Source organism: Ursus maritimus, unplaced genomic scaffold (assembly GCF_017311325.1).
Source record: "Ursus maritimus isolate PB19 unplaced genomic scaffold, ASM1731132v1 scaffold_19, whole genome shotgun sequence".
NCBI lineage: Eukaryota > Metazoa > Chordata > Mammalia > Carnivora > Ursidae > Ursus > Ursus maritimus.
This window is the reverse complement of record NW_024424341.1, coordinates 36,470,609-36,484,875: the sequence shown is the minus strand read 5'-3', so window position 1 is coordinate 36,484,875 and position 14,267 is coordinate 36,470,609. Positions and strand designations below refer to the sequence as shown.

General features: G+C 50.9%; 1 protein-coding gene across 7 annotated transcripts in view; it reads left to right on the top strand.

Moving 5' to 3' along the window:
- LOC103661323 (protein C19orf12 homolog) overlaps window positions 1-14,267 on the top strand; it is a 70,200-nt gene that overhangs the window by 52,972 nt on the left and 2,961 nt on the right. For 4 of the 7 annotated variants that reach the window (XM_008689041.2, XM_008689036.2, XM_008689035.2 and 1 more), the window contains 2 exons: window positions 10,319-10,479; window positions 14,020-14,256. The exons of 1 other annotated variant lie outside the window; for it this stretch is intronic. In XM_008689041.2, the coding sequence (XP_008687263.1) occupies window positions 10,323-10,479; window positions 14,020-14,255 (393 nt within the window). In that variant the 5' untranslated portion in view covers window positions 10,319-10,322 and the 3' untranslated portion in view covers window position 14,256. Of the gene's footprint in view, window positions 1-2,931; window positions 3,764-10,318; window positions 10,480-14,019; window positions 14,257-14,267 lie in introns of those variants that run through there. 2 more of the 7 variants (XR_005835664.1, XR_005835666.1) reach the window with 2 other exon arrangements.

The following is a 14,267-nucleotide window of genomic DNA, read 5'->3' as shown; positions in this document are numbered from 1 at the left end:
CCCCTCTCCCCAGGCTGTAAGAGCTCACAGGGCTGTCCTGACAGTCTGGCATTAATAGAAGAAAGTACAGAGAACGTACAACAGCCAGTGTCAGGACTGGCCTTTGCATTACATAAGGACCCTTTAAATCCTGTGTGTGTGTGTGTGTTAACAAAACTTTAAAATACTTACTGTAAAACAAACAGACCAAAAAAATTAGCAAAAAACACTCCCAAATACTTCATCAAATTAAACCTGAAGGTTTAAAAAAGCCAAAAAACAGCACTTTGAAGTCCCCCAGCCAGCCACTGGATCTCTTTTGACTGATTTGTCTGCACCATGCAGGCTTGTTAAAGCCTTGTCGTCAGTCTCAGCCAGAGCTGGGGGTTCCTGAGCCCCTCAAGCCCAGGGGACTGTACGTGAAGTTAACAACTGAATTGGCAGCTTCTTCGCAGAAGAGATCAGCCCCCCGCAGAGTGTGTGGACTCATGCAGCAGAAGCGTCTAAGGCCAGGCAGGCACACAGCATCTCTCTGCATCGTGACCACGAGTGATTTTGCAATATCTATTTCCTGGGGCTCCTGGGTGGCTCAGTCGTTAAGCATCTGCCTTTGGCTCAGGGCGTGATCCTGGAATTCTGGGATCGAACCCCGCATCAGGCTCCTCCGCTGGGAGCCTGCTTCTTCCTCTCCCACTCCCTCTGCCTGTGTTCCCTCTCTTGCTGGCTGTCTCTCTCTCCATCAAATAAATAAATAAAAACTCTTTAAAAAATCTATGTCCTGTTTAAGAACGTGGGTCCCTTCTGGTTTTTATTCTCTGGTGTTAAAATTGCCCTGAACCCCCTGCACCCTTGCCCCCCATCCTCCCTGACAGGAGCACTGGTCACATGGGTTCTGGCTACAATCAGGGTCACTTAGGGACAGGGTTTCACCTGGTCAAAGGGTGTTTGACTACCTAGAGCCTAAACCTTCTTGCTTGGTTTACATTTTTCCTGAATGCATCCTTTATTTATTTATTTTTATTTATTATTATTATTTTTTAATATTTTTATTATATTATGTTAGTCACCATACAGTACATCCCCAGTTTTTGATGTAAAGTTCCATGATTCATTACTTGCGTATAACACCCAGTGCTCCATGCAATATGTGCCCTCCTTACTACCCACCACCAGCCTATCCTATCCCCCTCCACCGAAGCCCTCAGTTTGTTTCGCAGAGTCCATAGTCTCTCGTGGTTCATTCCCCCTTCTGTTTACCCCCCCTTTCTTCTTCCCTTTCTTCTCCTACCAATCTTCCTACTTCTTATGTTCCATATATGAGTGAAATAAGTCAAGCAGAGAAAGACAATTATCATATGAATGCATCCTTTAAAGCATAGAACAGACTTTCCCAATGGGCAGTGCTGCATCTAACTAAAACCTGGAATGTATTTATTTGCCTTTGGTTTGGAATATTTCCCAGTTCTGAGACCAGAAGGCAGTTTTCCTTTCAAGATCATAGCATACAGTTGAGTAGGTTGTTCACTGCACAAAGATGCTCAGCAGAGATGAGAGAGAGCCAACATGCAACCTTCACTTCACTTTACCGGATGTGTCCTATAGGCTGCACCAGCCCAGAGAGGGCACCCTTTTTAAGTTGGCAGTCTAGAAAGGGAACTTGCAGAGGATGGAGATTCTTTATCTATTCTTTTTCTACAACTACCTTGGAATTATTATAGGCTCTCTCATGGCATAAACCAACCCTTGATGCTTCTGTGGGCAGGTCAGTCTCCTGGGTCTCTTGGAGAACAGCCTGGAGATGGTCTTCATGAAATCCATCCTTAGGGGCACCTGGGTGGCACAGTGGTTAAGCGTCTGCCTTCAGCTCAGGGCGTATTCCCAGCATTATGGGATCGAGCCCCACATCAGGCTCTTCCGCTATGAGCCTGCTTCTTCCTCTACCACTCCCCCTGCTTGTGTTCCCTCTCTCACTGGCTGTCTCTATCTCTGTCGAATAAATAAATAAAATCTTAAAAAAAAAAAAAAGAAATCCATCCTTACAATCAATGGTTCTCGACTGTAGGCAGTTTTGCTCCCAAGGGACATTGCCCAATGTCTGGAGACATTTCTGGTTGTCACAATTTGGGGTACTCCCGGCTTCTAGTGCCTGGAGGCCAGGGACACAGCTAAACCTCCCACAATGCACAGGACAGCCCCCCATAACCTAAAATCGTGCAGCGCCAATGTCAGCAGTGCCACTGTTGAGACACTCCATCCAAAATGAACATAACAGAGCCGTCAACTAAAGCAGATTGTCCTATTGCCATTCCGGGAGTGCCTGGCTCATTGCCAGCTGCAGTCACAATGGCAGCTGTCCCCACGCCTGCGTCTCTGCTTAGTTCCCATGTGCTCCTGCCCAGCTCTTGGGAAGATCTCACCCCAGTGTTGGAGCCTCGGCCTGTGTCCTTTCTCAGGTCAGAGCTCAGGGGGTGACCAGGGCCCTTCCTTACTTCCATCGCCGGCAGAGAGGGGCTGCAGGAGACAGTGAGGCCCCGCAGAAGGAGGGGAGCCCCAGGGCACGAGCCCTGCATCCACCTTGCGTCTCCAGGGTCGGGCAGTCAGGGGGAGCTGTGGTTTCCACACGTACCTATAGACCCGCAGGCTGCCTCTTCCTGAGCCCTCAGAGGCTTGGAAGCCCAGAAGCCTGATGCTGGATGTTGGAGGGGTCCTTTGTCATTAGTGTCAACATCCAGGTCATCCTTTCTCAGTGTGCAGGCTGGCCGCTCCCTGGGGCAAGTGATCTCTCTCTGTCTCATATCTGAACTTCCGCTGTTTTCTGGAACACTCTTCCCTTTGAATTTCACCTGGGAAATCCAGTCTTCAGGCCTCAGGTGGACTGTCCCCCCACCGCAAGTCTTCTCTGACCCCCAGAGTGAGATGCAGGCCCTTCACACTTTTCTTTTCCTCCCACAGCACCCCTGATGGTCCCTGTTCCTGCTCTGTGGCTCAGCATCCCGAGTCTTTCTGTGACCCTGCCTCCCTGGAGACTAAGGCCCGAGGACCAGGGCGTTGGGCTCAGTCCCACGTGCACACCCACAGTAATTGCTCAATACTGGTTTTTGTTGATTTGAGTTTCCCCTCAGAAGTACAATTAGAGTCAGAACATAATGGAAATGTTCTGAGGCCAAGTGCCTCATGTTCAGCCACACTCCAAACATGCAGAAGCTGTTTTCTCTGAGAGCAATCCCTTTGGACTCTGGACATCACAGCTGTATTTGAAAGCACTGGCGTGTGTCGGCTATTTTGGGGACGTGCCTCCCTTTGAGGTCTTCTGCTGGAGAAAGAAAACTCACATCCACACCTCGGTTCATGGTACATGCAGATGGTCCTTCTTATCTGAGGACAACAACTTTCTTAATGTGGGTCAACTCACAATCAGAGAGAAAATTAAAAAAGGAAAAAGTGACTTGACCTTCAAAAATGAAATAAAATTAGGAAAGTGTTTCTCTTCCATTTAACAAAACAAAGGTTATGCTTGCAACTGCCGAACATTCTTAGAATGAACAAAGCTTGAGTCATGTGGGTTTGGACAAGGCACACATTTCAGACACATTGTGTGATTGCTCAATGTGATAGCCTTCGCTTAATGTGTGACTCTTGCTTCTTGGTCGTAAGAGTCAGTTTTGCAAAAACATTTAATTATTTTATCGATTATTTAACCCATAGAAATTCAAATCATTCTCTTTTGAACCATCTGTCATATCATTTACCTAGTTGATGTTCTCCAACTGTTATCTGGTCTATTATATTTTTCTTGATGACTTGTTCATTTTTTTAAAAATGAGACATTCTTTTAAGAGCACTTTACCTTGAATTCTATTTATTGCTAATCTATTTATAGTCCATCCCTCATATTGTTAATGTTTGCTAAACAATCTTTAGGCACACAAATATTGTCAAAACAATCTTTTCCTTTGATTTAATTTACTTTTTTTTCTAGCATGAAAAGATACAGTGAATTTCTCATCTAAAAGCCACCTTCTTCATCTCCATTCTCCACCTGGTACCACAGAGCACAGCACCAAGGGAAAAAGACTCTTCCTAAACCCATCCATCTTCAGGGGAGTCCCAAATGGATCTTATGGCCTTACGTGTCACATAAGTGTGACCTCTGACTTGCAGGTCAAGTTTGGAGCCCCTTAAAAATGGTGTTTGAGCAGGATCATCTTAAGACTTGGAGAGCTCTAAGTTAACAATAGTAATACCAGTGAGAACTTGCTGGGCATTTTCTGTGTACTAGGCCGTGTGCTAAATGTCTGGCAGATAGTTCCCTTGAGCCTGGCAATATCCCAATAAAGGTAGTTCCTTTTGCACATGGGAAAATGGAGGCTCAGAGAGTTTACAGGACTTTCCCAAGTCACCCTGCTGGAAAGTGGCAGAATGGTCACTCTAATCCAAGGCTGTCCAACTCCGAAGCTCTTGCTCTTGGCTATGTAGATGTACGAATGAGCTCTTACCATTCATCCATCCATCCATTGTTCTATCCATGTATCCATCCATCCCACATCCGTTCATCTAACCTTTCATCCACACATCCATCCATCCATTCATCAATCCATCCATCCATTGTTCCATCCATGTGTCCATCCATCCACTCATGATGAATTCATCTATCCATCTATCTATATGTCCATCCCTCCAACTATCCACTGTCCATTCATTCATCTGTCCCTCCTTTCAACCATCAATCCCTCCCTCCCTCCAACCAGCCATCCATGCATCTATCTATCCATCCATACATCCACCCTACATCCATGCATCCATTCACCCATCCATCTATGCATCCACAAATCCATCGTTCCTCCATCCATCCATCCACCTGTCTATTGATCCATCCCATCCATCTGTCCACCAATCCACTCAACTTTTCATCCATCCATCTATCCATCCATCCATCCATCCAAAAGAGCAAACTGAGGTAAAGAGAAATTGAACGACTTTCCCAAGGTCACCCTGCCAGACCTCAGAACCCCACTGTGCACCTATCATTCACAGGACCCACTCTGCAGGAGGCCTGGCTTCTACTAGGAGACTGTCCTAACGTGTGTTACATTGATGGGCTTTCATGTGTGCAGCCATTTTATCACTTCATTCAAACAGAACGTAGGTCCCAGGTTGCTGACAGGTGCAACATTGGCTGGACTTCTTACAGCTCACCTTCTCTGGAGGGCCACGACTTTGCAGTTTCCTTCCCTTCAAGCATCTTTCCTGCCTACCAGGACTCCCCTTCCCACCTCTGGGGGACTCAGCATCCCAATTCTTTAAGGAGATGCCAGAGGGAGCTACCCGCAGAGAAATGAAAGAATCTCCCCCAGGCCTGAGCCTGGAGATGGTTGTCACCCAAACTCAAGCAAAATTTGGAACTAGATGGGGTGATTCACTGTGCCCAGGGAACCTTGGTTAATGCTTGAGGCCCCTTCTCAGAATGAGGACAGAAGGGAAACAGAAGTAACAAAATGATGATAGGTAAAGAAACAAAGTTTCGGTCTGTAAGACAAACAAATGCTGGGAATCTACACAGCACACTGCCTGTAGCTACTCATATTGTATTGTGTGGTAAAGGTATACTAAGGGGGGTAACTCTTACGTTCAGTGGTCTTACCACACACACACAAACACACATGCACAGTGATAATAATAAAAAGGGCAGGAAGAAACTTCTGGAGTGATGGATAATTTTATGGTATAGATTGTGATGATGGACTCACAGGTGTATACTTATCCCCAAACTCATTGAGTTGTCTACATTAAATATGGACAGCTTTTTGTAAGTCAGCAAATACATCTCTTTTTTTAAAAAAAAAAAGACCTTATTGGGATATGTACATACTATAGGATATGCATATATATGTATATGTGTGTGTATATTTAGATGTGTGTGTATACATGGTATATATGCGTGTGTGTGTATTCACACATACTCCCGTTCAAGAGAGGAGAAAGAAGAAAACAAAATGACTCTGGCAGTGTGAAAGAGGCCCGTCCTCTGGGTGTGTATGGCTTCCTGGAAAGCCAGGCAGAGGGCTGGTTACGGCGACGGCTTTGAGCCCGGTGGACCCAGATTAGAATCTGGACCCTGACACTCCCTACCTGGGCGTCCTTGGGGAGACCAGCCTCTCTGTACCTCACTGCTCCTGTGTGTAATACGGCAGTGGCCGCCATGCCGAGGTGGGAGGACGCTGTCAGGATTAGTGGGCTAGGCCATGGAAAGCCCCCAGAGCCCTTTTCAGATTTGAGGTGGTTCAATGCCAGCCCTTCTGTGCGTGTGTGTGTGTGTGTGTGTGTGTGTGTGTGTCGGGGTGGGGGGTGTTCCCTCTAAAGTATTCCCTGCACACCACCCCCACCTCTGCCCCCTCCCAGGATGCTCCCCAACCTCAGCTTTGTCCTGGAAGCTGGACTCCCCCTTCCCTTGGAACCCAGGAGTAAAGCCAGCGCTGAGCCCTTCAAACCCCCACACCCAGAGGTCCCCGGTGCCAGGACCTGAAATGGGGTGCAGTTTATGTTGGACTTGGGCCCATACGATCAGCAAACATGAACTTAGCACCTGGGACTTCTCCAGGTTGCTGGGCTCTCTTCAGTGTGCACTGAGGGGAAGGAGGAGCTTCCGCAGGCCTAAGGGTCAGAGATCGTGAATCAAAGGCCAAAGGGAGAGGCCTCTCCAGGCTTGAGTAAGCCCATCTAAAACGTGTGTGGGCTGAGGTAGAGGGCTGGCGATAGACGGGAAGGAGTGCAGTCTGGGGGGCACGGCGACCAGCCCAGGTACCGGAACGAGGGCCAACAATTTGACTTGGAGAAAGAGAAGCTCCTCTGGAGTCCTTCTGCTTGGGGACCTAGGTGAGCCCCGGACAAGCAGTCGAAGCCAGCGCAGCACAACCAGATGGCCGTGGCAGCGACTGTGTTGGCTGTGGTGGCTGTGCTGGTTGCAGTGGGGCCATGGTGAGTGGAGACCAGAAGGCCCCCCTCTGCGGGAGAGCCAGTAGGCAGGGGAGGGGAGGGCGGGACCTGTGCACTGGGACAGCCAAGAGGCCAGGAGACACTAGGTAGGGCAGGGGCCAGAGAAGCACCGGCCTGGGTCTCCCCGGCACCACAAGCCGCATCCCAGCAGGTGAAGGACTCAGTGCCTGGTGCTGTGCCTGTGAGACCCGGTGCCCGGAGTGCAGTGCGGGGAGGCCTGCGGGCTACGGAGCCACCCCACGTCGCTAGGGTATACATTTGCCACATGAAGACACTGAGGCACGGAGAGGCTGACATCAGAAGTAAGCAGAAGTGGCCAAGCTGGGGTCAGAACCTGCAGCTGCGCTCAGGGCCCTGCACCCAGCGCCGCGCCGCATAGTGACCCTGAGTGTGTGTATGACCTCCCCAGGTACCCACATGTGTGTGCCCTCCTCAGTAACCCCAGGGTGTGCGTCACCCTCCTCGAGGACCCAGGCGCGTGGGTAGGGCGGCAGGGGTTACATATGCAGGACAGAGTCCTGGAAGGATGCCCGGTGAGTCAGCACCCCCAGCCTCCCCTGCGGGGTAAGTTAGAGATGACCAGGAATGGGGGTTAAGCATCTCGGAGGGTAGCATTCCTCTGCTGGGGACTGGTAGCTTCTTTACCTTTAGAAGATGAAGCAGGGAGACTCTGAGAGGCTGCAGAGTGACCTGTTTATGGGCCCCTGGGTGGGGAAGGTGGCCCTGATAGGGCCTATGGCAGAGAGAAGGCAGTACCGGCTTAGCTTTGCCTCTGTGGCTGCGGGAAGGTGGTCCGGGGGGCTCCCTCTTTTGATTTCTCAAGAAAAATCAGAAATCAGATGTATGTGAAATCTGATTTTCAAATACTGGCAATAGTTCAGTCTTAAAATGTCTGTGGGCTCATCTGACAGTGCTGGTGGGGTCCACGTGAGACCTTCGCACTGGGGCCTACAGAACTGGGAAGACAAGGCTTACAAGAGCCAAGCACATAAGGGGAGGTTCAGAGTACCCTTTGCACAATGATGCATTATTAGCCCCTGTGGGTTTATAGGAAGTCATTCAGAGCAGGTGGGAAGCTAGGATTTTGATGGACAATAGAGTATGAAGTGGCTGTGTCCCGCCAGGAAGCCCGCCTTGCAGACCATGCTTAGGGTCTTCATGTGCCTGGAAATGGGGAGCTCACTGCAGCCTCCAGAGTGGCATTCCCCGGATTGAGTTTCGACTCCCCTTTTCCCAGCATAACTGACAGATAGAAAGCTGCATATAAACCAGATATAAGCTATATGATGACTAGATGTTTTACATAAGGACTGTTAACTTTAGAAAGGTTTTATCATGAAATTAATTCAATGGTTATCAATATTTGAAATAAATTAGTATTTTAAATAAAACTCATTTGCGTAGCTTCACAGACCATGGCTATTGGATAAATTGAGTCACACCCTCCATCCCCTCATTTCTTAGTGACTTCTGCCATGTGCAGTCCCTTTGCTGTTAGAATGCTATTTTACTATTGTAACCTTTGTGGACAAGTCTTGACCTTCACATGGGCTCTCTTCCAGGATGGAGGGGGCGGCGTGGACTCTGTCTGCAAGGGGATGCTGGTAGTGAGCAAAGGTGTGGGAAGCTCAGAGGTGTGTAGGCAGGTCCAGGACACATGGGGCAAAAGCGGGGGCAGGCACCCTTGATTCCTTCTCCGTCCCTTGAGCACCCCTGCAGGGCCTGTCCCTCCATCGCCTCTACACCCCACTTGGTCAAAGAGACACATTGGGGGAGGCTTGTTTGCACTTTCTGAACTCGAGCACCAAGCAGCAGATGTCCGATGTCTGGGTCATGCACTCGTAGAGGCTTGCTGTCCGAGGTGGGGTTAGAGACCAGCTGGAGCTTGTCCCCACGCAGAATCTCAGCCCACGCACGCGGGCTGCATTTCCCAAGGTCATCAGTGATTCTGTGCCCTTGTGGAGAACCACGGATCTCAGAACACGGCAGGGGCCAGAGCACAGGACACGCCTTACCTCTGCTGGGATGGCGGAGAGGTCCTGAACCCTGACTGTGGTGATCCAGCAGACCCAGAGATTCATTCTAGGGGCTCAGAAGTCTCTCCCAGGACTGGGAGGATGATTTTACATCAGAGGCTGCTTCTGGATTTTTCTTGGGTCAAAAAAAGATGTAACCAAGAGTTACTGAGCAACAGGGTCTGCCCCAAACGTTATCAAATTCCTTTAGGGACTGCTTGCATGAAAAGCGGAGTGATGGAAGGAAGTGCCCTTCGAGCCCTAGGTCCAGCCGAGGCCAGAAGGAGAAGCATCAGCTCGTGGCCACTTTGATTTTACTTCCGGGGCCTGTCAGGTGGCCCGTCCGTGTTGTGGGTCTCCATGCCCACTGACCCTGGGGCAGAGTCCACCCTGCCCCAGCCCTGCCTGCCTCCCAGTTTCCCACCAGTGCAGCAAAAAGTATTGTGACCTCAGAGAATTGTTCTAAGGTCATTCGTCCAAAGCTCCATCTGTCTGTCTATCGGAACAGATGCAAAGCCCTGGAATTCTGTGGTTTAGTTTATTCTCTGGTTGTCCCATCTTACTGGTCCTCCTTAGGGTCAGCCTACCCCCGCCTTTACCATCCCCCATGCAGAACTGGATGGGCATTAGGAGTGGCTGCTGATGGAAAAGCCAGTGGTTGTCTCAGCAACAGAATATTCATTTAGAGCCAACATGTCTGCGGGCCGCAGTGTTTCAGACTAAACCAGGTACTTGCATCCATTCTGCCCAGACCTTTCCAGAATCCAGCTGGTAGGTGGGTTGTCTCATTTTACAGGTGAGGACTCTGACGCTCTGCTCAGGGTCACAGGCGGATAGGGGTGGGCACAAGGCCAGTGTGGTCATGGAGTCAGTACTTGCCCCCTTTTGGCTTGGCATGAGCTCCGTTCCCTGTCCCATGACAGGGGAGTGGAGGCTGGGACGTCCTGCTCTCCGCCAGGCTCTGTGCCCTGGGGAGGCCTGAGGCAGCAGGAAGGGCGCAGACTCAAGAGAGGGCTCGCTTGTCTCACTAGTGATGACCCGCGGGAGCCTGGGGCCAGGCCTGCTCCGTAACCCGGCACAAATCAGAAGCGAAGCAGAGGGCAAGGAAGACCTTTCCTCCCTTCTGCGGATTGTGTTGCTTATGAACTAAATGCTTCCTGGCTTCATCCGTGACAGGGACCCAACCACAGGGCTGGTGCCGTCTGTCCCTCGTACGGCAGAGCTCCCGTTCTCTACATGAGGACTATTCCTCTGAACACCAGCCAGAGTAACATTTGGTGCAGATACTCTGACGCTCATTAAAACTCTCCCTTTGAAATGCTTCCTTTGAGGCTCATGATGAAGCCCATCTCGGTGGATGACGTCATGAAGCTGCTTGTTTCCATCGCTGAGGAGAGCAAAATGAAAGTGGACATTGGGAAGGGCGCGACGATCGCAGGGTCTGGGGCCTTCATCGGTGGTCTGGTCGGAGGACCACCTGGACTAGCTGCGGGTAAGCGCAAGCTCGCGGGGACAGTCAGCTCGGGGGCATTGTAACAAAGGCCTACGAAACCACAGAGACCTCACAGAAGTCTCCGTCCTGTGGGAGATGTTGGTTGAGTTGAGGTTGCTTCAGTGACATGATTTGTGTCCCTAATTCCTCCTACTGAAAACACAGGCTTCTGAGCGTGAAGGTCTCAGAAACGCAGGGCTTTCCCGAAATGGCATCCATGTCATGCAGACCTGGAGGGTGCCTCTCCCCTCAGCGATGTATCCGGGCATCTGAAGATGAAAGGGTGTCCTGGGTCCCTTGGATGGTCTCCTTCCCCATCACCATGACAGGTCACTGCAGAAGGGAACCCGGGAGGAAGCTGGGTTTGCTGAGCACCCCCTAGGAGCAGACGCTGTCTGGCCGTTTTACATGAGCTCATTCAGAGCGACTCCCCATTCTGAAAGCAAACAGTCTCAGGCAGAAAAAGCACAAATATCCTAGAGGGGTCGTCCCTGCCCCCCGCTTTTGCCCCCTGCTTCTACTTGACAGCGAGTTTCCAGCAATGAATGGAGGTTTGGCCCACTTTCCTATCATTCTTGGAGCCAGGAAGGGTTGCTTCCTCTGGCTTCGGAGCAGGAAGCATTCCCGTGTGGTCTGACCCGTGGGTCAGGGCTGCTGTGTGGGCCTCACTTGAGGAGGGGCTGGGTTAGTTCTCCCGGGAGGTGCCTCAGATGGACCCTGCAACACAGGGAGCTTTGCTGCATGGTCGGACGCACTGGGCTCAGAGCATCACTGGACGCCACTCTGTGCGGGAGCCTGTGCTGGCGACGGGGGAGAGCTCCCAGTCCGGCCTGCAGTCCTCCCACGACACAGGCTGGAGAGGTGACAGCCTGTCTGCCCAGGTTGGCTTCTGTTTCCGGCTCCCGGCATGGCTTCCTGCTCTGCTCTATGTTTCTGTGGCAGGACTGGCACACAGGGACATTCCATGACGCTGAGGTCACACTGGGGAGTAAGTCAGCGTGTTGGGGGCCTCAGACCGTCCACCTGTCCGTGTCCCTTAGCAGCCTGTGAATTAGTGAGTCCTGACTTCAGCTTCTCAACATCGAAGCAGCAGCCATTGAGGGAGGAGACAAGGCCATTGCCTCCTTCCTCAGTGACAGTCTACATCTTTGTCCCCCCCCCATGTAAGGTGCTCAGGGGAGGGCTTGATGGAATCCTTTATCATATAGCTGTTCCCAGATGCCATTGTGGGAGCATGTATTTTGCCTGGGTTGTGTCAGCGCTGGTAGAGAACACGATGTCTGCCAGGAGAAGTGGGGGACTCGCTACTTGCAGCTGCTAGTCGTGGGCGGGAACATTATTTTACCTAGAAAACCAAGGAATTTTCTCTTCTCCAAACTGTTAGTAATTTGCTGGTCGATATTCCTGGCGACTTTTTGCATTAAGTGCTGCTCTAAATCAAATCTTGCTGTTCTCCTAACGGTTTAGTGCAGATGAGGGCAACTCTGGGCTCTAAGCGCTTCACGGGTGTCATGGGGAAAAGTTCAGTAAAACTTGTAAATGACTGGTTTTCCCTCCCCGAATCCTCCCTGCTTTTGGAGCAGAGGGGAAGGGTGGCCAGGGGCGGCGTTCAGCCTCCAGGGCCCGATGCTGGCCTGGGCTCAGCCCTAGGGGAGCTGTGTGCTCAGATGCCTCCACACTCGGCTTCTGGAGAGGGTGCAAGCTTTACTGTCTGTCGGTGGGGTCCAGCCCACACCCGGGTTCTCTCTGGCCGGGCTCTGTTCTCTCAGATAAACCTTTTATTCTGGAATAGTAGTAGAATTACAGACAAGCTGGCGAGACCGTGCAGAGAACTCCCGTGTATCCCTCACCGCTTCCGTTCCCCTGACGCTAACATCTTGTGTTACCAGGTGCCCTTGTCAAAGTAAGAAACCAACACCGATGCGTCACTACTACCTGGTCTCCAGGCTTTATTTGTACTTTGCCAGTTTTTGCATTACTGATGTGTTCCTGTCCCAGAATCCAGCTCAAGCTATCACAGTGCATTTAATTCTCATGCCTGCTTCGTCTCCCCGGGTCTGTGACAGTTGCTTGGACTTTGCTTGCTTTCATGGCCTGGGTAGTTTTGAGGAGTAACTGGGCAGGTATTTGTAGAATGCTTCTCTGTTTGGGTCTCCCTGAGGGCTCTCTCGTGCTTAGCCCAGGGTTAGGGACCTTTGGAAAGCTTACTGAGGACACAGGTGGATGCGTGTCTCATAGCACCATTCCAGGGACATGTGACATCCATAGGCCTCCCTGGCGATGTCCACCTTGATCACCTGGTTAAGGGGGTCTGTGCCAGCTTTCCCCACTGTGATGTTAGGGTCCCACTTTCCACGCTCTGCTCTTTCGGAGAGAATCACTAAATCCAGCCAGGCTGCATCTATTCATATCCGATCATCGGTATTTAAAGATCGAACTTTTTAGGGATGCCCGTGTGGCTCAGTCATTTAAGCATCTGCCTTCAACTCAGGTTGTGATCCCAAGGTCCTGGGATCGAGCCCCGCATTGGGTGCCCTGGTTGGCGGGGAGCCTGCTTCTCTCTCTCCCCTGCTTGTGCTCTTTGTCTCTCTCTCTCTAGCTCTCTCTCTCAAATAAATAAAAATCTTTTAAAATTTTCATTTTAAAAATCATGGGACATTTTTCAGGATACAGATCTGGCATTCCGTGTGGTAGCAATGGACAGGCGAGGGGTAGCCACTGCCCCTTAGACAGGGACCCAGCTCTCCGTCACCCACGGGCTCATTCAGCCCTCTTCCCTCCTCTCAACCTCCTGCCTGCCCCCTGAAAGCCTTTGAGTTTGAGACCCCTGCCCAGGGCACCTTCCTGTAGCCGACCTGGACCCGCCTGGTCACATAGAACTTTCCATTGACATAAGGGCTTCAAGTCCCAATATCATGCACCTTACATTTGATCATAAATTTACCTTTAATAATAATGGTTATGCATTTTCGGGGTCACAGGAAGAGAAGTAGTTGAGGAAGTTGTATTTGGTAGTTACCATCATACAGCTCTAGAGGGCTGGCATGAGAAACCGTTGCTTCAGAGTCAAGGTCTCCTCCTCTGTCCCCAGGGTCCTTTAGCGAAACGATTTCACTGGAAATTTCCGAAGTTCAGGGGCAAAAAGCATATTATGGAGACAACTCAGCCTCACCACTGAGATGATTCCCATTGAAAACGCACGTGCGTCTCTGCTCTCTGCTCTACCAGGAGAGCGTGTGGGAAGCAGGAAACCCGCAGGCCCTGGAGAAGATTTCCGTTAGCACAGCTGTGTGGCGGGAGAGGCTTCGCGCTGTATCTGTGAGGGCAGAGCTCAGGGAAGGCATGTTGGGGTGTCAATATCTGAGCCAAATGAACTGAAGACCCCATAAACCCTTGCCCCCCCGCAAGGTGGGGTGGAGCGGGCACGAAGCCGAGCCCGGTCCGGCCCACGCGGGAATGTGCCCACTCGTCACGGCGGTGGACGTGCTCCCAGCAAGAGCACTAATCAAACCAACTAACTGAACCTTCCTTGTTTTCTAGGGGGGGCTGTCGGGGGTCTGTTAGGTGCATCAACGACCAATGGACAGCCTAAGCCGATTCCTCAGATGGTAACAGAGCTGCCGCCTGATAAGAAGCTAAAGCTGTATAATGAAGCCACCGCCATCCTTGGGGACCTGAAGTGGAAGGACGCTGTGGAGCTGACCAAGCTGGTCATGGACAATGAGAGCCTGAAGGAGCAGCTGCTGGCCCTGCTGGAAAAGTTCCTCGAAGGCTAAGGTTCAGTACAT